Genomic DNA, 24567 nt, shown 5'->3' with positions numbered 1-24567 from the left:
CCTCCCGATCCCCCCCCCCCCCCCCAAAAAAAAATCATTCCTTATTTTAGATTTTTTTCAAACAAACTTCATATACATGTTCACCACTATGAGGTTATGGGCCCATCAAGTTTCAGACAGATTGCCCAATTAACACCAGAGTTATGGCCCTTAGAAGTTTCTAGTGTTAACTATATAGGGTACTATAGAACTATAGATATGGCAATTTCTGCATCATAACTTTTGATATATTTGACTTTGAACTATGAAACTTTAGCAGAATTTAGAGCACTATAATGTGGTTGTGCATAGACAATTTTGTATGGATTTCTTTTGTAAATTCTAGCCCATTAATTGTCTAAAAATCCACATATTTGTACATAACAAACTTACCATTTGGCAGAATTTCATTAAATTTCTTTCATTCTTTTCTTTGAACATTTATTATAAAAATGTGAAGTTGCCCACCCACACCTGGTCACCCACTTGCCTTGGTCACATCCCCTGCCCCTCCCCAATTTTTTTTTTTATTCATTTCTTATTTTAGATTTTTTTCAAACCTTCCAAGTTGTACCATTCCCCCACCTCACTTCTCCACCCAGTCATGCCACCACTGATCATGCATCCCTGCCCCCACCCTCCAACTTCACCCTTTTACCCCCTCCCCCCCCCCCCACCCCCCCCTTCCCCACATTTTTAATTTTTAATCAATATTTATAATCAACATGTGAAATTTTGTTTCCTCTCCCGTTCCCCTGCACCCCCGCCCACTAAAAAAATAAATATATACATATATATATATATATATATATATATATATATATATATATATATATAGTATGAGAAAGAAAAAGGCTTTTTTAAAAAGCCGAAAGCGCTCGGGTTTATAATTAAACTTTTGACACTGTTTGAACATATATTTTTTCTCATACTCTATAATTTTATCTTTATGTTCTTGTATCCTTCCGGGATCCAGTGTGTTTGAAAGGTATTTCGTTGATGTTTTTTCTTTAATATCTCACTTATATATATATATATATATATATATTTCCATTCCTTTTTTTTTTTAAATGTTCAAACCTCCAACATGTTAAGTTGTGACTGCACAAACCTTGCCCTCAGCCACGTTCAAGATATCTTATCTGTGTTCTTTTAAGGACATCTGTTCTTTTAAGTTCAAATGTACAACACCTTGTGCCAAATCACTCAAAGACAATATTTCGTTCCAGTTAAACTTCAAGCTCACATTTCAATTAACTGCATTTAATTTTAAAAGCTAAGCTTATTACAGTAAGCATATCCCATTCAAAATAAATTCTTTAGTCAGGATCAAAGTATCATACATTTATTATTTACTCTTTAATTAAACATTTGTTTTCTGTTAAATTGATTTTGACTAATGAAATGATTTGCTTCTTATTAACATCCTTAACTTTTTTCCGGATATATTTTTTTGCCATTCCTCACCACAAACCCTTTCGGTGGGGGATACTAATTTATCGAATTTGCTTGTTCTTTCTAGTATTTACGGTTCTTTGGGGCCATTACGCCAAGGGAAACTACTCTTCTGCAAAAAATGGCTTCCTCCAACGTCTCGGAAGAACTTGAGGCATTGATGATCACCAGATTTTGGAAGATCTATGGCTTTTACAAAATTAAGCCGGGAAAACCATCATCCCAAACTCTGGACATTAGTATGGCAGTATGCATAGCATGCCGTAAGACTTACGCCAGCAAAAGTTTTTTCAATTTCTAATTTTGTAGGATTGAAAACATTCAATGCATTCGTTAACTAAGAATTATTAAATCGCTATTACTTTTTTTTTGCTGAACTCCAAATAATTTTTAATTTAATAACACAATATCACTGGATGAATACTGTCTGTCTGCACCCTAGTGAAATTAAGATGAGTACCTGATCTGAAGTTTACTATCTTCACAAATATTTTACTTTTACGCTGTTAAGGATCATGTAAACACCTTTGAGACCACCCCTCAGGTAAATTTTCATTTTGGAAATCATACCTGACAGACCCGTAATATTCATAACATGTATATATAGAATTGTTCAGAAGGGGTAGAAAATACTTTCTTCTGTAAAGGTCACCTTGTTTGGTAACATGTATTTTGTCTTACAACACATGTACTTCGATTGTCCATATTCAGTTTTGTAGAAAACATCAAACTTCTTTTTCAAACATATTTTTTCTCTAAATTTGTTTCTGTTCTGTGTCTAACATAATTACCTAGGTACTCCAGGGAATGAAAACTGATTAACTGATATATTTTTTAAAATATTGCAGTTTTTGGTCATTTTGACAGCGCTACTTTTACTTTCATTTTGCAACTTTTGTATTTTTTTAAAATGTACATTGTTTGTAACACTTTCAACTCCCGGAGTACCTGGAGAAATATGTTAGGCACAAAGTATTCATAAAAGTAATGACAAAATACTTTTGAAAAAGAAGCTTGATATCTTCTACAAAATAGAACATGAACAGTCAAAGTACATGTGATATAGGACAAAATGTGCTGTTTAATAAAATATAACCTGTCATGAAAGTTTCTTCTACTTATTATGAATAGTTTGGTATATTGTATATGATAAACCAAGGTATATGTGGCATAAAAAAACTAAGATAAAAATTCACCCGAGGGGTGGTTTTAAGACTTGACAAGAAACTTAACTTACTCTTGTTAATGAAGGGATACAATAGAAATAGGATATTTAATTTCGTGTGCTTCATTTCTGAAGTAATGATATAAAACATACACTGTGAAGTGAACTTATAGATATGCAACTAAAATAACCGACTATCCGATTATATCCGATTAATCGAATTGGTTGACTTCTCCGATTATGCCGATTAATCGGTTTGCAAATCTAACTGATTTGCCCATCACTACTGGACACTGTATGGGCAGATAACAAAGACCAAATACTAAATGACATTAAAACCTAAACTCACTTATGCATCAGAGGCTCTCTCTTTGTAACCTGTTTAATCATGGGTCCATCTGGATCGAGGAATCTCCACCGTATATTGGCCATGTAATTGTTCACCGCTTCATTCAGATGGTCATGTAGAGCATCCAGTCTCACCTTGTTAAGTGCATCCAAATCTGCCTTTAAACACTCACAACATTTCTTAATTCTCTGTTCTCTATTGATGGCACCAGGTCTAAAATTGTGAGAATCCACTTAACATGTCATACAGTTCTGACTACAATTTATAATATAGTTCTGACTACAATTTATAATATAAAAACATATACATAAACTTAGATAAAGTGGAAGAGGTGATTAAGCCTTTATTTGAAGTTTTGATGTATTTATCTCTTACAGAAATTAATTACTATGGTTTTAGCAGATATCTCTAAATTTCTATTGTGAAAAGACACAAGTGAAGAGTTGATTAAGAAATTATTGTATTTGCATAAAAACAAGAGCTGTTTGTAACATACATATGCCCCCATGACGACCTGTCAGAGGCTACTGGGATTGTACTTGTAGCCTCAAGTATGCTATGACACTGACTTTAAACCTAACAACTCTAAAATGGTAAGGTCCAAATAATATTACCAAAGAATATCATCTAACAAAATCTGACTGAAATAACATCCAAGTGTTTTTCATCAATATAACCTTTCTTCTTTCAGCTTGGGGAGATGGGGGCATAATAAAGATGTAATGATTTCATAATTAAACTCCAATATAGAGACTCACTCACTTTCAGGACACTATCTCAAAATTTTTAAGCCTACAACTGACCTAGATATATGGAAACTATCTAAAAAAATTTAAGTCTATAACAGACCTAGATATATAGAAACTATCTCAAAAAAGTTAAGCCTATAACAGACATAGCTATATGGAAACTATCTCAAAAAACATAAGTCTATAACAGACCTAGATATATGGAAACTATCTCAGAAAATTCAAGTCTATAACAGTCCTAGATATATGGAAAATTTACTAAACAAGACCTGTTCGTAAGACAGTGCGCTCCACTATTCGGTGATCTGACAGTAAAATGAATTTATGTCTCAATAAGAGACCTCTACTTTAAAAGGAAGATACACCAAGTCATTATCTTATATTGTACTAAAGTTATATCCAGAAAGCAAAGACTGCCAAAAAAGTTTAAGTATGAAAGGGGCATAATTCTGTCAAAAATACAATTTGAGTTATGGGGATTGTAACCACACATGCAGATGATGATTATAAAGAAATATTGTTAATTTCAAGTCATTATCTTTTAAAGTACCAAAGATATGTCTATAAACGAACCTTTCAAAAACATTTAACATGAAAAATAATTCCAAGTATAATAACTTGGTGACCTTGACCTTGGGTATAATGGGCCCAGCCCCTGCACATACTTTGTTTGTATGCTGGACAATGTTTATGTGAAGTTACAGTAAGAAATAAGCAATAGCAACAAAGATATGACAGAAAAACAAAGGTTGCCTTAAAAATAACCTAAGTATTATAAAAACACCTTGGTGACCTTTACCTTATGTATAAGGGGCCCAGCCCCTGCACATACTTTTTTGTATGCTGGACAATGTTTATGTGAGGTTACAGTAAAGATAAAAGCAAAAGTAACAAAGATATCACAGAAAAACAAAGGTTGCCGAAAAACTTTAACCTTAAAAATAACCCAAGTGTAACAACTTGTTGACCTTGACCTTCGGTATAATGGGCCCAGCCCCTGCACTTACTTTGTTTGTATGCTGGACAATGTTAATGTGAACTTACAGTAAGATATAAGCACTAGTAACAAAGATATGTCTGAAAAACAAAGGTTGCCGAAAAACTTTAACCTTAAAAATAACCAAAGTATTATAAAAACACCTTGCTGACCTTGACCTTAGGTATAATGGGCCCAGCCCCTGCAAATACTTTGTTTGTATGCTGGACAATGTTTATGTGAAGTTACAGAAAGATATAAGCAAATGTAACAATGATATGACAGAAAAACCTTAAAAACTAGAAAATGCTTTTGTAAAAAAGCGCATGTCTCCCCCAATGCAAAGTCCTATAGGCAAGAAGTCAATAGGGGTCAGGAGCGAAAGTAAAAGAGACACTGATGGTTGGCAGCAATAGGGATCATCTACTTGGCACGTCCAGTCATCCCACTAAATTTCAACACTCTTGGCCTAGTGGTTCTCAAGTCACTGTTCAGGCTCCTGTGACCTTGACCTTTGATTAAGTGACCTCAAAATAAATAGGGGTCATCTACTCTGCATGTCCAATCATCCTATTAAGTTTCAACATTGTAGGTAAAGTGGTTCTCAAGTTATTTCCAAAAAATGATTTTACATGAACAGGCCACTGTGACCTTGACCTTTAAATGACTGACCCCAAAATCAAAAGGGGTCATCTACTCTGCATGTTCAATCATCCTATGAAGTTTCAACATTCTGGGTCAAGTGGTTATCAAGTTATTGATTGGAACTGGTTATCAATGTTCAGGCCCCTGTGACCTTGACCTTTAACGGAGTGACCCCAAAAACAATAGGGGTCATTTACTCTGCATGAACAATTATCCTATGAAGTTTCAACATTCTGGGTCGAGAGGTTCTCAAGTTATTGATTGGAAATGGTTTTCCATGTTCAGGCCCCTGTAGCCTTGACCTTTAACAGAGTGACCCCAAAATCGTTAGGGGTCATCTACTCTGCATGACCAATCATCCTATGAAGTTTCATCATTCCGGGTCAAGTGGTTCTCAAGTTACTGACCGGAAATGGTTTTCAATGTTCAGGCCCCTGTGACCTTGACCTTTAATGGAGTGACCCCAAAATCGATAGGGGTCATCTACTTTGCATGTACAATCATCCTAAGAAGTTTCAACATCCTGGGTCAAGTGGTTCTCTAGTTATTGATCAGAAATGGTTTTCCATGTTCAGGCCCCTGTGACCTTGACCTTTGATGGAGTGACCCCAAAATCAATAGGGGTCATCTACTCTTTATGACCAATCATCCTATGAAGTTTCAACATTCTGGGTCAAGTGGTTCTCTAGTTATTGATCGGAAATGGTTTTCAATGTTCAGGCCCCTGTGACCTTGACCTTTGACGGAGTGACCCCAAAATCAATAGGGGTCATCTACTCTTCATGACCAATCATCGTATGAAGTTTCAACATTCTGGGTCAAGTGGTTCTCTAGTTATTGATCGGAAATGGTTTTCAATGTTCAGGCCCCTGTGACCTTGACCTTTGACAGAGTGACCCCAAAAACAATAGGGGTCGTCTACTCCAGCAGCCCTACAACCCTATAAAGTTTGAAGGTTCTAGGTCAAATGGTTCTCCAGTTATCGCTCGGAAATGAAGTGTGACGTACGGACGGACGGACGGACAGGGCAAAAACAATATGTCTCCTGGGGGAGACATAATAACCTAAGTATAACACCTTGGTGACCTTGAACTTATGTATAATGGGCCCAGCCCCTGCACATACTTTGTTTGTATGCTGGACAATGTTTGTGTGAAGTTACAGTAAAGATATAAGCAATAGTAACAAAGATATGACAGAAAAACAAAAGTTGCCGTAAAACTTTAACCTTAAAAATAACCTAAGTATTACACCTTGGTGACCCTGAACTTGGGTTTAATGGGCCCAGCCCCTGCACATACTTTGTTTGCATGCTGAACAATGTTCATGTGAAGTTACAGTAAGATATAAGCAATAGTAACAATGAAAAACAAGCAAATTCGATGAATTGGAATCCCCCGCCGAAAGGGTCAGAGTTGAGGAACAGCAAAAAAATATATCCTGCAAAAAGTTAAGAATGTTACCAAGAAGCAAATAATTTCATTAGTCAAATCAAATTAAAAGAAAATGAATGGTTTGTTTGGGGGGGGGGGGGGGGGGGGTGAGGATACAACAGTTTACATGTTGATTATAAATATTGGTAGAAAACGAAAAATGAAAAAAAAAAAAAAAAAAAAATAATGGGGGGGGGGGGGGGGGGGACCAAGAAGGTTGACCAGGTGTAATACACGACATCACATGTTTATAATAATTGCATGAAAAATATAAGAATTTTAATGAAATTCTTCAATGGTGGTTTGTCAAGTATTCAATCTGGATTTCTTAAACAATTAAAGGGCAAAACTAAATGAAAATTGACAATCGAAAAAACTGAGGGATGTCGCAGTACTTGGTTCATGTCTATTTCAAGTTTGAGAAATTCTATGTAGTTACTGAGAAATGTGCAGACGGACATTTTCATTAAATCAAGGGCAATAACTCTGAGGGAAATTGACTATCAATAAAAAAACTTGACGGGCATCAGCGCAGTATCTTGGTTCATGTCTATTTCAAATTTGATGAAATTCTACCTGTTAGTTACTGAGAAATGGCTGCAGACAGACATTTTTTATTAAATCAAGGGCAATAACTCTGAGGGAAATTGACCAATCAAAAACAAAACTTGACGGGCATCATCGCAGTATGTTGGTTCATGTTTATTTCAAGTTTCATGAAATTCTACCAAGTAGTTACTGAGAAATGGCTGCGGACGGACGGACGGACGGACAACGCCATTTCAATACCCCCCTCCCGATTTCATCGGCGGGGGATAACAAAGGTTGCCAAAAAACTTTAACCAAGAAAACTCAGGCTGATGCCGAAGACGTGTCGAGTAGAATAGCACCCCTATTCTCCGAATAGTGGAGCTAAAAATATAAGTCTACAGCAGAACTAGATTAATGGAAGCTATCTCAAAAACTTCAAGTCTATGAAAGACCTAGTAATCTTCAACTTGGACATGACATGACTGTATGTTGAGTTCAGCAAAACTGACCACAATGTAAGCAGTTAGACTGGACATGACAAATGACCTTTTATACATAAAATAACTGAGCATGTCACATTTGGTTTCAGTCAGGTGGCTACAGCTAGTATTACATTTGATATAGTTCTGTTATATTACACAGATAAATCAAAAGCTTTATAAAAATTATGCACAAGACTTTAAAAAGTAACTTTTAAATCAAACAAGCTTAAAATATTTGACTCATAAAGATTATATGTCTAGGTATCTACACTAATATTTTGAAAGCTTCATCCCTCAAACTAACAAACACGCACCAAAAAGAGAGAAAAATTCACCAAAATGAGAGAAAAATTATTTGATGGGACTTTAACTACTTGCTGATGAACTAAAACTGTACTTTGAGTGTGCAGCCATCTAAAAGCTCAGTTAAGTTTCTCACAGACGGAGGAAAAATTGTCCTGTTATGTAATGAAAATCATTTTTGTTTATATGTTTACTGATATGCAACTGCATATTCTCTCAGTAAATTCTATCTATTTTTACAAGTAACTTAGGTACTGTTTTTGTAATATTGTTTTTGTGATATATGACATGACATACATAACCAGAGGAGTTCAAAGTAGGTCAATGTCATATGCATATACACATTGTAGTAAATACAACTGCTTACTGCTACAAAAAATTAAACCGTGATAACTTTATCATAAAAAGCCTTATCTACTTTTGTAATTGTGCTATCATCACATACAGGCGGGCTCAAGGTCACACACCTGAATAAATAATATAATCAAATTTGACTGATCAGCTAAAAAGCTCTGTAAGATATCAATGAATTTAAAGCATATCTTTTTATCAATGTACAGGTTGTCAGTTACAATGTAGTGAAATTAAATTCCGAATAATTTAGTAGAGTAAATAGGTTTTAAAGACATGAACCATCTAAATTAGCTCCCACAAACCAGATGAATGGCCTCGTCAAATGTACCTTTAAGAGGCCCATACCCTTGTGTACTGTTTGTAGACTGAAGAGAAATTGGTGACATTTGAAGAGAGATTATTAAGTTGTGGTATCTATTAAAGTGTTTGGGTACAGGTTTTACTGTGTAAATTGTAATTTTTTAATTCTGCAAAATATCAATGTTACTTAAAATCCTATCTAACCGGTTCTGACAGAAATTTTTATATAGATAAATACCTGGATATTTCTTTTCTGACATTTCACAGTCATGAGATATTGGATTGTGGGAAAAATGTAGATAAAATATCACCATGTGATTAAAGTCTGTAAAGCAGTCTACATAGTATGTGCCATGTGTAAAAACACCATCAATGAATGTGTATTTACATCAGATTGAAACTGATATTTGAAGAATTAAAAACCATTGTCATTTCTTTTTCAGTTTTTTTTGCACTTGCAAAATTTTGTGAACTTTGGGGAAAAATTTCATTTTTCAATATGCTCATGTTTTTTCAGTACAAATGTATGCGAACTATCGAGCTCAAATATGAACAACAAACCTATCAGTATTGTACAGCTTTAGGGCTACATCCATGTCTATTCTGCAACCATTCCTTTCAAATTGTGGATCTTGAATAAACTCTAACTGTTTGCTGTCAGTTTTTATGTATCGGTTTTCTGTAAACAGAACACAGACTTGATAAAAACACAAAAAGGGCATAATTGCCAAATATATCACTTACCAGAATACATGTACAAGTTAGTTATTTAATGTTCAACATAAATTATGAATATCATTTTTGGCGTTTTGTGTCTTACGTGTTGTTTAAAAAGTGACCTCATCCATTATATACTGTCTCTGCATATTGGCTGTTTACAGGAAAATTGATTGCTGCTTTAATTTCAAAGCCCCAAAAATACACATGAAAATTCTCCCATACATCCTAATGTTCATGCTGTGCTTCCAAATAATTACAAAGGCATTCACATTTTAAACCTTGCTCAGTTATACCCATCTTAAAACAATAAATACGCAAAAGGTACCTTCAATTCCATGTTTGAATCTTTTCATAACATCCTCAATGTTTAGAGAGTAAAATTCATGCATTTTGAATCCAGGGAGCACCTCATACAGCAGAACTTCTCTTATTTTCTGAAAATTTAAAAATGAATCCATTATTTTTAACACATTTTATATCTATCCATATCTTTCAAAAAAAAAAATGAAACTACCGCAGTAGCTGTAAATTTTTTTATCAAGGTTTGATCAAGCACTATGAAGCAACTTTTCTTTGCAAGCTATAAGATCTTTTAAATGTCTGACTTCATGGGGCTAATATCCCAGTCACACATACTGCGCGGATAGCTATGTCTAGCCACGTCTAGAAACGTAGTAATCTGTACCCGAGCCGTACCTCAAAGTATCAATCCATACCAACACTTGGCCAAAACGTATTCAGACTTATCCAAAACTTGCAAGTTTCTCCAACTTTTGAACCTGCACAAAAGTTTGAGCGATACGTAGCCATTTCCTTGTGACTTTAGTCCAACTTGGTTGAAACTTATTCATCTGTAGTTATTCGTACTTAAACGTAGTTATCCGTACTGAAACGTACCTTGCCGTATTGTTCCACAGCTGAACATAATTATCGTGGCTGCCCGTACTTAAGCGTATTTCACCGCAGACCTGTCTACGCGCTGGGCAAATTGCCAGGCGCAGTAATACGTAGTTCAATGCAGTACTTATTCGAGTCCTGTATTTTTTTGTTCCCCGTTTCTCACCACTTTTCCTGTAGTAAGACATACTGCTCTGTACTTATCCGTGTCCGCCACCCCCACAGACCAATCCCATACACACCGTACCTCAACACACGGACAGTGTAGGTATCCATAGGTGTGACTGTAGCTCAATCTCAACTGTATTTATTTTTGCTAATTAATATTATTTAAAATTCCTTCATGGATGACAGAGTTATTGATCATAAAGAAAAAAAAGCCCATCCACATATGACCTCTAAGTGTGCCCTTTACTTCTGAGTTAGACTTAGAGGTCTGGGTTTGTGCAATGACATGTTGTCTCATCCAGTGGAGTATTTGTGCCAACTGATATTTAAATCCTGTTTTGAATGACAAGACCGGACAGGAAAAAAAAAACCCTATTGACCTTTGACCTCAAAGTGTGAACTTGACCTTTAAGCTAGGGTTCTGGGTGTTGCGAATGACATGTCATCTCATCATGACCCATTAAGGAAACAGAACCTGTTCATGCCATGTTAACATTTGACCTTTGAGCAAGGGGTCTGAAAGTTGTGCAAGACACATTGTCTTATTATGGAGTACATTTGTGCCATGTAGTATTAAGGTATTAGATCACTAATAGAGAACCTCCTTTTTGAGGAGTATTCAATTCCTCCCATAAACCTACTTTTACTGCAATTCTTAGTGGAGTGTAGGTTCAAGTCCTACTAGGACCAAATTTTTTTCCCCTTATTTTCCTTTTTTTCTAGTAAGTTTTTACTTCTTTCAATACTTATTATTGATTTCTTGTACAAAAATGGAAAAAGATGAATCTTATAACCGATTTCTTGGTGTTCAAAGTGAATTTACTACTTAAACAGAAGGGGTAGAGTTACACATATTTAAAAATATTGAGTTACACGCGGTGAAAGTTCTCTATTTTGCTTTCACTCTTAGATTATACATTGTGGAAGAAATTTAGGTAGGTTTTACGTCTGCTCTAAGGTTATTTTTAAATGAAGTAAGCAAAATTCAAAACAGAAACACAGCATTCAACCTTATTTTTTCAATGTTGAAGTATGAATTCTGTCTCATTAAATCCGTTTACTTGAGGCACCATAGAAAAAATGATACTGCCATTTTTATTTTGTGTTTTATAATTGTTTACCAATAGTTTGATGTTTCGTTTATTAAAATTAATGGTAAAATGAGTTCTCTGCAAACGTTTTGGATAGTGGCTATCACTTTGAAATTTGTCTCTACTTGAGCTTGAGGAGATACCATAAGTTATACAAAATTTATAAAAAACGGCACGGTGGAAGTTGTTTAAAAATTGCAAAATAGTGCAAAACACGGTTACCTTTCAGAATATACCAAGCAAAGACCATTTTGTAAACATTACTATTAGTAATCTAATACCTTAAAATCCCTTCATGATGGCAGAGTTATGGACCGGAATGGAAAAAAAAACCCTGTTGACCTCCAATTGTAACCTTGACAGTTGAGCTAGGGGTGCGGTTTTTGCGCATTACACATGGGGAGCATTTGTACCAAGTAATATTAAAACCCCTTGATGAATGACATAGTTATGGACTGGACACGAAATTTCTGACAGATGGACAGACTGAATTACAGAATGGTGGATTGATGGACTGATAAGCACAATCCTATAGTCCCCAAAACTGGTTTTCAACCAGTAGGGGACAAAAAAGAAAAACAAAACTGGCAGAGTACAAAATTGGGCATAATTTCATCAAAATGAAAGCAAGAGTTATGAAAACTAAATGTATTATCATGGGGAATGCATGTATGAAGTTTCAGTCAATAGTGGTAAGTGATTTTGCTTACAATTATTCACAAGGTGTCTACGAAAGACTTTGAGGCCAGGGTTATCGTAATAGCTCTGTTGACTTTGGTCACAGGGAGCTTATATTGTTCAACTTTTTGACTCCCCCAAAAGCTAGAGTATAGTTATCAAATACAGGTATGACTTACCTGAATATCAGCTTCCTTCTCAATAGTTGGCTGTATGCCTTTGCTTATCCACTTCCCTTCAGCCACCTCAAAACTGAAGTGTGCGAAAATCCTGTCCAGTAAGTACGCTGGCTTAAGATGTGGAGAATTTTGCATGTTATACCCACACTCAGGATGCTCCTCTAACCACTGACTATTGTTAGCCGTGTGATTATACACCAAGTCTGTCAATGATAAAACTTCCCACTCCCTGTTCATCTTTTTGATAAGACCTTCAACATTACTGAAGTCATAATTTTGTCCATCCTTGATGTATACTGGATTCAGCTTCAGCTGATCTTTGATTGAATAAGCCGAGTTTGATTTTCCAAGGGCTTGAATAGGTGTAAAATGTATGAGATTGTATCCAGTTGCCTTGGAAACATACAACCGACCTTCCCATTCATCAAAAGGTCCAAGGCATTTTGAAATGACTGACTGGCATTGTAAACAGTCCAAAGTGTACTGTTTTCCTTGCTCCCCAACTGACAAAGTGGGATCAACCAAAAAGTAGCCTTGTCCATCTGCATTTTCAATATCTCCACTGAAAAACAAAAAGTGTTAGTGTGATTTATTTTGATTTGTTGAGCTTAATGCAATTTTAAACTGTTAGTGATTGTTAAGAGTTCTTGGACACTTTGCAATAAATTGCCAACTTCTCCCAAATGAAATACTGTTGGAGAGTTGATGACTAACATTATTCTGTCTTCAGTTTTTGAAAATCATACTGTTAAAATATAGACTGGCAATTAAAAGCAGCTTTTGTCTGTCTTACCAGGTTATTACTGTTTCAAAGAGACACTGATTGTCAGCTTAGTGACTGAAATGCAATAGCTGTCATCTACTCTGTATGTCCAACCATCCTATGAAGTTTCAACATTCTGGGCCAAGTGATTCTCAAGTTACTGATCAGAAGCGGTTTTCATTGTTCAAGCCCCTGTGACCTTGACCTTTGATGGAATGACCCCCAAAACAACTTTGTAAGCCCTATCACCCTATGAAGTTTAAAGGTTCTATGTCAGATGGTTCTCCAGTTATTGATCGGAAAAGAAGTGTGACAGATTCTGACCCCTGTGACCTTGACATTTGATGGAGTGACCCCAAAAAGTTATTGATCGGAAACGGTTTTCCATGTTCAGGACCCTGTGACCTTGACCTTTGATGGAGTGATCCAAAAAACAATAGGGGTTATCTACTCTGTAAGCCCTATCACCCTATAAAGTTTGACCGTTCTAGGTCAAATTGTTCTCCAGTTATTGACTGGAAGTGAAGTGGGACTTGGGGGGGGGTGGGGGGGAGGGATTTGGGGACATAATGAGCACCAACTGAGACTTTAAGCTATATTTCTTACAGCAACAGGTACAACTAGAGCTATCACTAAAGGTGATGAATGTACCCCCCGCATGCACTGACACAGTACATTGCAATTTGACGCACACAAGATTGCATAATTATGTGGACTGTATGTATATAGACTGTATGTATACAGTATGGAATGTAACATGCACCGTATACAGTATGGAATGTAACATGCACCATGCACAACTAGGGTTGGTACTGATCACTTGTGTGAAGTTTCATTAAATTGTGTGTAAGGGTTTGGTAGATTAGGCACACACAAGACTGCATATGCAGACTGTATGTACATAATATGTTAACAAGAAACAAAGTCCCATAACTCTGCAATTTTTGTCGCTGAAAGAACCTAACATGCCCCATGCACAACTACTGTTGTTACTGATCACTTGTGTGAAGTTTCATTAAATTGTGTCAAGGGGATGAGGAGAGATGGTGCGCACAAGATTGTGTCTATGTATATAGTACAGTAACAAAAAAACAAAGTCCCATAACTCTGCAAATTTTTTTTTCTGAAAGAACCTAACATGCCCCATGCACAACTACTGTTGTTACTGATCACTTGTGTGAAGTTTCATTAAATTGTGCCAAGGGGATGAGGAGAGATGGTGCGCACAAGATTGTGTCTATGTATACAGTATAGTAACAAAAAAACAAAGTCCCATAACTCTGCAAATTTTTTTTCTAAAAGAACCTTACATGCCCCATGCACAACTACTGTTGGTACTGATCACTTGTGTGAAGTTTAATTAAATTGTGTCATGGGGATGAGGAGAGATGGTACACACAAGATTGTGTCTATGTATATTGTATAGTAACAAAAAAACAAAGTCCCATAACTCTGCAAATTTTTTTCTCTAAAAGAACCTAACATGCCCCATGCACAACTACTGTTGGTACTGATCACTTGTGTGAAGTTTCATTAAATTCTGTCAAGGGGAAAATGAGAGATGGTGCGCACAAGATTGCGTCTACGGCCAGACGGACAGACAGACAGACGGACAGACAACCTGAAACCAGTAAACCCCCCCTTACAACTTTGTTGTCGGGGGGTACAAAAATAACATGTTGGATTTAAAGTCTGTGAAATGTTACTTATGCTCTGTAAACAATTCTGGTGCATTCATAAATTCTAGAACCATGCCATTTATTTTAATAGCATGTTAATTTGCATTTATCCCTCCTTATAAAACACCACCACCAGGAACAGATTGTTGATAATAAATTATTTCCCTGTTCGTAACTGCATGTTTTATGAGGAAAATTAAAATAATACATGTATATAGCATATTTTAACTATAGCATACATATGCATTTATATAATACATGTAACAGTACACAGAAAGAAGTACTGTAAATTCGTGTTTGCTTAACTTTCTGTAATTGTTTGTTAGTAAGCTTATTTATAGCCCACACTGCTAACCCATATGGGCAACTCCTCCAAACGACTGCAGGTTTTTTTTTACCAGGAAAGGAAGGGGCCCAGACCTGTGATTTGGGGAAAAAAATAGCTTGGTATTTGGGCAAAGGGGAATAAAAAAATCTGATGTAAATTTTTGGGGAAAACTGCATGATTTAAAAGAAATTTTCTAAGGGGAAGGGGCCTTTTAACAGCCCTATTATGAAGGAAAAAAGCCCTGGACTGTTGGTAATGTTAACGGAAGGATAGTGCAAAAGACAGGTCTCTCCAATTCAAAAAGCTTCCCAGTGGTTCTTTAGCATGCTTTGTGTAAAGCACCTATACACAGAACTCTTATCCCAATGTCAATATTTTTAGTTGGAGGAGCAGAGGCTCAATCTTGAGCTTTATATAAAGGTACGGCAAATTAGAAAGAAGCAGACAGAAAAGCCGCAACAATGTAAGGCAATAAATTTTACCCGTAAATGTACTTCAACCATACATGCCATAATTTTTCATAACGTTTCCGGGATTCTGAGTTAAAATTTCCGGGATTTTTACCTTTTGTCCGGGACATACGCCGTGACATTGGTATTCATCTGTTTCATGCAGAAATATCATAATATACATGTAGTTTCCCCGAGACTAAACATTGTTCACTCGCTTGTATTAATTTGCGGCAAATGTCGGCTAGTTTCTAAGGGAGGTAAACACATGTATACGGGTAATACATCTATAGTTCGGCACGTGAATTTATTGCGTTCCCGAGGTGAACAGAATTAGGAGACTTACTATATACGAAGAATCAACCTGGTCATCGTGATTTAGATTCTAGCTAATTTGGTATCATTCTAAAGCTTAAACATTTATCTAATAATTAAATGAATCCTTAAAGGAATAAAATAAATCTTGTAGATAAAATCGACAATATAAAATATTTGGAGTCGGGTCAATTTTCATGGGTCGGTCGGCAAAGGCATTCAGCATTTTAATTTAAAATATGTGTGACAATCGATCTAGATCTTAAATAATTACAACCTTTTAAAATAATTATCGTTTAATTGACCGTTTTCAATAATCTCTTCCATAAAGGCTACATGTAGCTTTACCGCCAACGTGCTAAAAACAAAGAGATTTACGACTATTGTTCCTAATTTAACTATCATAAAACAGTTTTTGATTGCATAATCCTGTCAGTTCTTAATCAGGGTCATCATAATAACTGACTGTAACTTAATCAGTGTCATCAAAAGATCGTCGCGTGATCAAAGCAGGCTTAATCAACACGTGTCCCGCTCGCGGGCATGAAAGTGATAAGGAATAAACAATGTGACAACGGGGACTGTTTATTGTGTAAAATTTAACAAATTATAGACAAAAACAAGTTTTTTGGGGGATTGTTTTTATTTGTTCCTGTATTTTTATTTTTCCGGGACATTTTAAGACTGTCCGGGACGAATATGTAATTTCCGGGACAATCCCGGACAATCTGGGACGTATCACATGTATGACTTCCACAGTCTGTGAATAAGTTGCTACTGACACATTCAGATAGGTTTATGGGTAAGTTAGTCTGTAAGGTTATGGATTTAAATGCATTTAAAAATATAACCTGTTATCAATGGTAAAAAAGTAGTTGAATGACCCAGCTATGATCATGGAGATTTCTGTGTAAACATCATGGCTGTCACTTTTTGATCCACTGGAACTCTTCCACTCTAGTTCATAGTATGTTGTTCTCTCAAATGCTACCTCTTTCTTTGGAGGATGGTTACAATACAGTCTAACTGTGCTAGCATGAAGGGATGGACCAAGAACAAAACGCAGATGCCATTCTATACAAATAAAGAAGAAGAAAAACACTATCATTTACACAATCATACATTATGTTATAAACAAGAATTTTAGTGAACCTTTAAGGTTTCTCTAAATTCTAACTACCATTTATCTTCATTTGACAACATAAAACTGAATTAAAACAACTTTTTTGACAATGGACATGTCAGTGAACATATTCTGTGCTATCAAATTACAATAAGGAAGATGATGGGACAGTTGCAACATTTGAACATATCCTATCAAACTGAAATAATTAAACAACAAAACAAACCTTTTTCAAGTCTAAAAAGAGTTGTCTGCAGATTTTCGCCTTTGTTAAGTGTCAAAACTCTGACTTGACAGGTCGTCATGATCTATAAAACATAACAGAAATTCCGATATAATCATACATTGAGTTATTCCATTTATAAAGACCTTTCTCTCAACTGAAATGAAGATGATAAAGTAAAACTTTTTAACCTTATTTCATAAATTTAAAATTTGCCTCTTAGTAGATAAATATAAATGCTCTAATACCATTCCATTAAAACAGAAAGTAATTTTATAATATATTTAATAACAGAACAGGAAATTTACAAAAAGTGCCAAGTAATGTACACAAATGCAATCAGTGTGCTACATTAATTTTGATTACTATGCATGTAGCTTTAACAGCTTGACATTTGTTAGATTATTAGTCACACCGACATGATAATGATAACTTTCCAGCTTGTGATGGCATAGGTAAACCCTGGAGATGGCCCTCCAAGCATTATTTTAGACACAGACCAGCACCTTGGCAGAACTACCAATCATCTGTAAAAGTAGCTAAGTAGCTTCCTTGGGCCTAAAAACAACAGTTTCGGAAAAATGTGACATGTACATATACTGTCATAATTCCAGTTTGACAGTGTAATCTTGTGCCAGTAACTGGCTAATTTACTCTGTGCTATTCTAAAGATCATGTGCTTTTTAAAAATTCAAAGACATCTGCCAACAAGTATGACATCTCATATTAAGCATGTGATTTAAGGAAACCTTTTTTTCATTGATTATTCATTTTCATTCATGCACTGACTAGACTGTGAGTTTCCAAGAAAGTTCAAATGTCATGAAAATAATTTCCCATTCGGTGTGCACATCTATGTAATATTCAAAGCCAACTTTTAATGACCATACATAATGCAATCCCCAATGTCTAATTTAAAAAGTATAACTTTTTTTACTAATTATCAGATTCAAAGGATTTAAAGTTAATCATGCAAAATGATGCAATACTCATTAGGAAGTCTTTTTGTCTCTCCTGAAAGTTACGAAAATGAATATACATACGGGGTTATCGACTGACCTATGAAGTTTGACCATTGTGAGTAGGGCTGTAACGAGTATCCGAGTACTCGGATATCCACGAGTTTGACCAAAAGTTCGAGTACGGATATTCGTCATTGTCAAGATCGTTGGATCGTGATCTTTTTCACTGATACATGCAATTTGTAAAATTCTATCAAGAAAACTAAATTAAAGCCAGATAAAACGTCTTCAACGAATTGTGCGTTGTCAGATTCTAAACCGGATGTAAACAGATGTCTTAGGTAGAGTTAGCATCAGTCTTATTTTCGAACTAAAATTATCTGTCAAAACAGTGAAGGTTTGGCCTCGGTCGATTTTCTGTATAAACAGGACAGGGTAGATATAAAGGCATATCTATCTTACTGGTTATTTATCATTATTAATTCTTTAATATATCTGGGGAATGAGGAACGGTTAATGATTCTACATGGCGGGTGTTTTAAAATTCCTAGCTCTGTACTTCCGGTTCAGGCTAAAACATAAACATCAGAACAAAAAGTCGACCAGACGCACGGCTGTTATCCATCCACTTTTTTCAAGTGAAAATTAGGGAAATAAAGTAGTGGTTGGGAGACACATTCCACACCACCTGGATATGCATCTATGTTCGCACTATACATATATGCCACAAAATTGGATTTAAAAATACAAAATGGATGAATGGCAGAGTTCAAAGTGAGGCCCGGTTAGGCTAATTTTGGTCTATAAAATTTGGGTGATTTGGCCAATTTTCACTACATCTGGCATGGAAAGCGACAGGTGCACAGGACCGGAGTGTCATCTTTATGTAGTCTATAGTCTCTGCAATAGTAGTATCTGCAATAGTCCATTGTAGTTTCAAAGAAAAATAAGCAAAAACGAGATTTCTATGGATATTTCAACACTGGTACCCACACGTCAGTGTGGAATTCGCAAATCTGTACTCCCCTGCCACCGAACAGACATTTTTCATTTAAGTAACTAAATTCAATAAAAAGTTAGAAACAAAATTTTTGTCCAAGAAATAAAATTTTCTTATCAAAAAAATGCGAACTGTTACTTAAAATATTGTGATTATTAATGACTGACGTCATACCGTTCATCTGCAAGAATGTACGAACATTACAGAAGTCCACCCGCGAAACCTGACTTTAATTAATGAGCAAAACATTAAACATAGGTCAAAACTATTAAACTGAGCACTATGAGAACTGCAAAGCTTAGATTCCATACAGAAAACAGTACAAAAAAATAACAGGCTTGCATTTTTGTATCCTTATAAGTTGTTGCTTTTGATCTGTGGTTCGAATCGTCAGCCCCGACTCGCGGATCGGATCGCCACTTGTCGGACGATCCACAGCCCTAATTGTGAGACCAAGCATCCTCTAGTAATTGATCACACACCAAATGGTCTACTGATTGATAGACTGAAGACTGACAGACAGTGCAACATTCAGAAAAACAATATACCCCCTCTTCTTTGAACAGGCATATGAAATCTAATTTTGACTTACTTGTCAGTTTTTGCCAAGAACTATTTTCTACTTGGCCATACAATAGGTAGTAAGTTAAACTGGGTGAAATTCTACTTGTCAGTCTAGGCTCTTGGACATGCTAGGCAAGTTAGACAATTGCTGAACAAGGTCATAAAAATATCTAGTCCCAATCCAAGACACTAGTTATAAATCTCCCTTGATGGTCTTGTAAACCCTGTTACATTGCACTATCCTAAATGCAGTATGTTCATGCATATACTTAATAACTGTTTCTTTTCTACAGATGTATTACAGAATAAGCTTAAAGTACTTATCTATTCACAAGATAAGTATATTACCTGCAGCAAATTAAATGATTTTACTCCTTTCTTGTATTCTTGAGTTTACAATTTATAATTTATGTATGGCCCGTAATCATTAATGATTATTTCTGTTTTCAAACATGGCTGTGTTGAACGTAATATCAGACTGAAATGAAATGATTTACATACCAACCTATTTACCGATACATTTTGGCCATGTTACCAAAACACTAATTTTTGCCTTATATGAAAAAGCTCTGCATCATACCGTACTCTGTACACCTGTGTATAATGCACATCCCCCACCCCGAGTTTAGTCCAAAATCCTGGGAAAAAAACATGTTTGGTCAATTTCGAGGTGGATGGACAACGAAAGTAGAGTTTACATCGACACCGGCAATAAATTTTACCTCCGCGGCAGAGAGCAGCATTGGTCTCGCAATTTTATCAATTTTGTTTTCTCAAAAATAAAACTAATAAAATATTGTTATATTGATTGTTTCTTTTTCTTTTAATTAAATATTTTGAATAAATAGAAAGCAACTGTTTCAATATTTCGGAATGGTATCTTTCAAAATGACATGAGCTTCTGAATTCAAATAGAAAATTTAAATATTTCTTCCATCAAAATACTTTTAAATTTATATGAAATTAATTTTGTTTGAAAGAAAAATAAACCACTCGATCTTTTACGGAGCGAAACGGCAATCTTAGATTTTAAATAGACAGTTAGCGCAGAGAATAGTTTCCCTTTACAAAAATGGCGAAAATCGAAAAACAAACTTGTTTTGAAGTTGGAAAATCGCCTATACCTGTGTATAATGCACACCCATGATTCTGGTGTGGTCCTGGGGGTAAAAAAGACCTGTGCATTATACATCCATGGGTATCTGCGGCAATCATTCTCCCGGTTTCTAATTCAAAGCAAATGTAGCTGGAAAACTATTTTACTTACTATAGTATTTGACAATAACTTCTAGTAGTAGTAAATCCAAACAAAATGTTCTGTATCATGTGTGTATGTTGAAATTCTCACTGCTGGAAATAGTCATACAGTCTGTCTTAACTGCACTACAGAACTGACATTACATCTTCAAATATTATTATCATGGTCTAACAAGTTTTCGTGGTACTTACGAAACTGATAAAAAATTGGCCATCGAATATCATAAAATATCAAAACTTAATATATTAAACATGTGAAATTATTCATAATCTACTTACCTATACCTTTTTAACTGGCTCTTTGCTTCAATTTATTACAAAATAAGCGTTGTTTATATCTGGGTCACCGGTGCAATGGTTGATCGATAACAAACAAGTTTTCGGGGGTCGGCTCAAAACATACATTATGTTGAAATTCTGGCATTTATGTCATTTCCATAATAAAGTTTCTTTTCCAACAGTAAAATGAATTGTCTAACAAGATTTTTTAACAGTTAATTAAACTGTCCAACATGACAACAATAACAAATATTTACATTTTGGTATAGTTTGTTAAGTAGTGTTTATACTCTGTTGTGGCATGGGCAGAAGAACTTATCATTTCTTCTTAGCACTCTTGTTGGTGTGCAGAATTTAAGGTGAACCCAGTGACCACATTCACTCACATCACACTGACCCCAATTCACAAGACTAATAAAGTCATGATCTGGTCTGTCGGGGTAGTATTTGTTGCAAACACAACATGTCTCGTCATCATTGTCTGAGTCACTTGAACTGTCAAGGCTACAAGTGTCAGGAATAGTTGCAGTCTTTTTGGTACTTACACCTGAAGGACCTGGAACTTCATCTGACAAGGCTTTCTTAACAGGGACTTGAAACTGTTTTGTTTTATTCACAGGTTTGTCAAGTTTGGCTTTCTTTACTGAAACTAACTTTTCAGCTAATGGTAAATTAGTAATCTCTTTCCCAGATGTACAAATTTTAATAGTGCTGGTTGGAGATTTCTTCTTAAGAGGAGGTACAAACTTTGGTATCTTTTTCTTTAGAAAGTTTGATACAGAGTCAGGTGCTTCAGGTGTGTCCTTTTCAGACATATCTGCTTGAGAGGTACATCCAGGTTGTGTATCACATGTGATTTCATTGGGTAAAAATTTCTCAGCAGACAGGACTTGACTGTTGAATGGTACAATACCTGTTTTCCTGAAAGCATTCATAATGTTTGCAGGGGTGAGAGCCTTAGTATAAGCCTTACAAGCTAGGTCACAAATATCATATCTGGTTATTTGTCGACCGACATTGACCCTTAGAAATTCCTGGCAGGCTCTGTTATATGCAGATTTGAAAGGCTTGAATACGCCCACATCAAGTGGTTGTAAAAAGTGAGAACTGTGGGCAGGTAAGACCATCAGAACTACTTTATTTTCTAAGGCCCAGTTTATCAATGATGGACTGAAATGGGAAGAAGCACCGTCATATAAAATTAGGGTGAAGTCACTCCCTAGACCCCCAGGTATGAACTTGGAAAGATGTTCCATTATGTACTGATTGAAAATGGAACTATTGCACCAACCCTTATCAGACATACATGCACCAGTGCCAGGTAAAGCTCCCTTTACTAATTCTTCACTGAAGCGTTTACCTTTAAACACAAAATAGGGTGGGACAGACTGACCTGTGGCACTACAACAAGCAATTACAGTGGTTGTTCCAGAGCGAGCAGATGTGATAGCTGGTATTGTCATACCCTTAGGACCAACAACATTAGGTGGTGTATGTTCAGGTGTAATACCAGTCTCGTCAATGTTAAATATTCTATGAGGCTTTGTCAGAAGGTCATATTTTTCCAGAACCTGCTTGAGTTCAGTATAGTATGCTTCCACAGTTTCAGCACTGACAGCTTTGGCACGCACAAGAGAAAGAGAACGTGGTTTCAGACCCTTCAAATCTGGATGTCTCTTAAGAAATCTGACCAACCACATCTCACTCACAAGCTTGCTGTTTTTAGGTAGCTTTCCAGAAAACACTGCTGTATCTGTAGCCAGAACTCTGAGCTCCATGTAGGAGTAACCATACCCAAACAGTGCCATTTTCTTAACATGATCACAGATAGACTGCTCTTCTTCAGCTGACAATAGAGTTGCAGGGCCTGATTTGGTAACGTCTGGTTTAATTGATCCATTTGCCCTGTCTCTCAATGTTTGTTCTGGAATTCCATACAATTGAGCTGCCTTATAAACACTAAGTTTACCATCTTGCCATTCTTTGAATGCCTTCTGCAATGCCTCAGAATTATAATTTCTGTACTTGGCTCTTTTACTTGGGTAGGACTGAAAATTATTATGTATGTTTTATTTTTTTTACATTACAAAACCACTCTATGTTTTACTTTATGCTCTCAGTAAATACCAGTCCATATTTTATTTTATGCTACATAAAAATTACTTTGAAATGGCCCCTGTATGTTGACAGTTACTTCCCTTGCATAATGAATATTCATAAGATACCGGCATTTCTCCTTATGATGAAAATGAAGAGAAACAGTGAAAATACCACGGGTATTTAAGTGTTAAGCAAATTTTTTGGTAAAATTTCATGTTTTTCACACAAATATATAATTTTCTGTTAAATATACCTGTTTTGTACGCATTATTTCTCCATAAAATAACTAGGTCAAAATTCACGTGTCGTCTGTTTACAAACAACCGGCAATCTCGCGCATGCTCAGTCGCAAACGGTGTAAATGTAAACTACCACGAAAACTTGTTATACCACGAAAACCCGTTAGACGACCATAACTTTTAATAAAATTTAGTAATTTCACTTGAACACATTTTCTGAAGTCAAATAACCATTCCAAAATTTTGGTTTTGTCACTATATTGAGTTGTCTTTCTTCTAGGCCACCTGAGCTGATATAAAATATCACTCCATTTAAAATACTCAAAACAGCCTTGATCCCCAATCTAGAGCAGTGCATGCAAAGGTCATCAGTCTCCCAAAACAGTCATCATGACTAGCAGGCCAAGGATCCATGTATGTCATATGTCATGCAGACCTGCAAAGAAAATTCTGAAATATGCATCCAAATGAGACTGTCATGCAAATTTAACAACACGAATTATGAAAACTAGTAATTGTGCATAATCATTTCACTTGTAAAATATAATCTAAAAAACTATTTTCTCAAGTTATTTACCTTTCGTAGGAAATATATCATTCATTAGGCAATGGCCTTGACCCACGTCTTACTATTCAAGGTGAATTATAACCAAGGACGCCCAATTTGCAGACGACAGGAACGCTTATAAATGGCCTGCAATTAATTTTGCAAGTATTGTTGGTAAATTTCCATTAAATGGTTCAGGAGACAGGGAGAATATAATGTCTAACGTACCTTGTTGTAGGACTAGCGTTTCTAAAACGATTAATTTGCAGAAAAAGAACAGTGGAA

The 24567-nt window shown here is 35.7% G+C and overlaps 1 protein-coding gene across 3 annotated transcripts in view; it reads right to left on the bottom strand.

Moving 5' to 3' along the window:
• Positions 1-24567, bottom strand: part of LOC123525931 (glycogen debranching enzyme-like) — a 101192-nt gene extending 76625 nt beyond the window's left edge. Inside the window, exons 1-7 of one of the 3 annotated variants that reach the window (XM_053537817.1) lie at positions 24511-24567; positions 17338-17419; positions 16840-17062; positions 12455-13016; positions 9767-9875; positions 9283-9400; positions 2949-3161 (exon numbers count right to left, since the gene is read on the bottom strand). In XM_053537817.1, the coding sequence (XP_053393792.1) occupies positions 2949-3161; positions 9283-9400; positions 9767-9875; positions 12455-13016; positions 16840-17062; positions 17338-17416 (1304 nt within the window). In that variant the 5' untranslated portion in view covers positions 17417-17419; positions 24511-24567. Of the gene's footprint in view, positions 1-2948; positions 3162-9282; positions 9401-9766; positions 9876-12454; positions 13017-16839; positions 17063-17337; positions 17420-21127; positions 21273-24312; positions 24349-24510 lie in introns of those variants that run through there. The other 2 variants (XM_053537814.1, XM_053537816.1) reach the window with 2 other exon arrangements.

The sequence above is a fragment of the Mercenaria mercenaria genome, chromosome 3 (genome assembly GCF_021730395.1).
Source record: "Mercenaria mercenaria strain notata chromosome 3, MADL_Memer_1, whole genome shotgun sequence".
Taxonomy (NCBI): Eukaryota; Metazoa; Mollusca; class Bivalvia; order Venerida; family Veneridae; genus Mercenaria; species Mercenaria mercenaria.
Note: the sequence above shows the minus strand (reverse complement) of the source record. Positions and strands in the feature narration are given on the sequence as shown.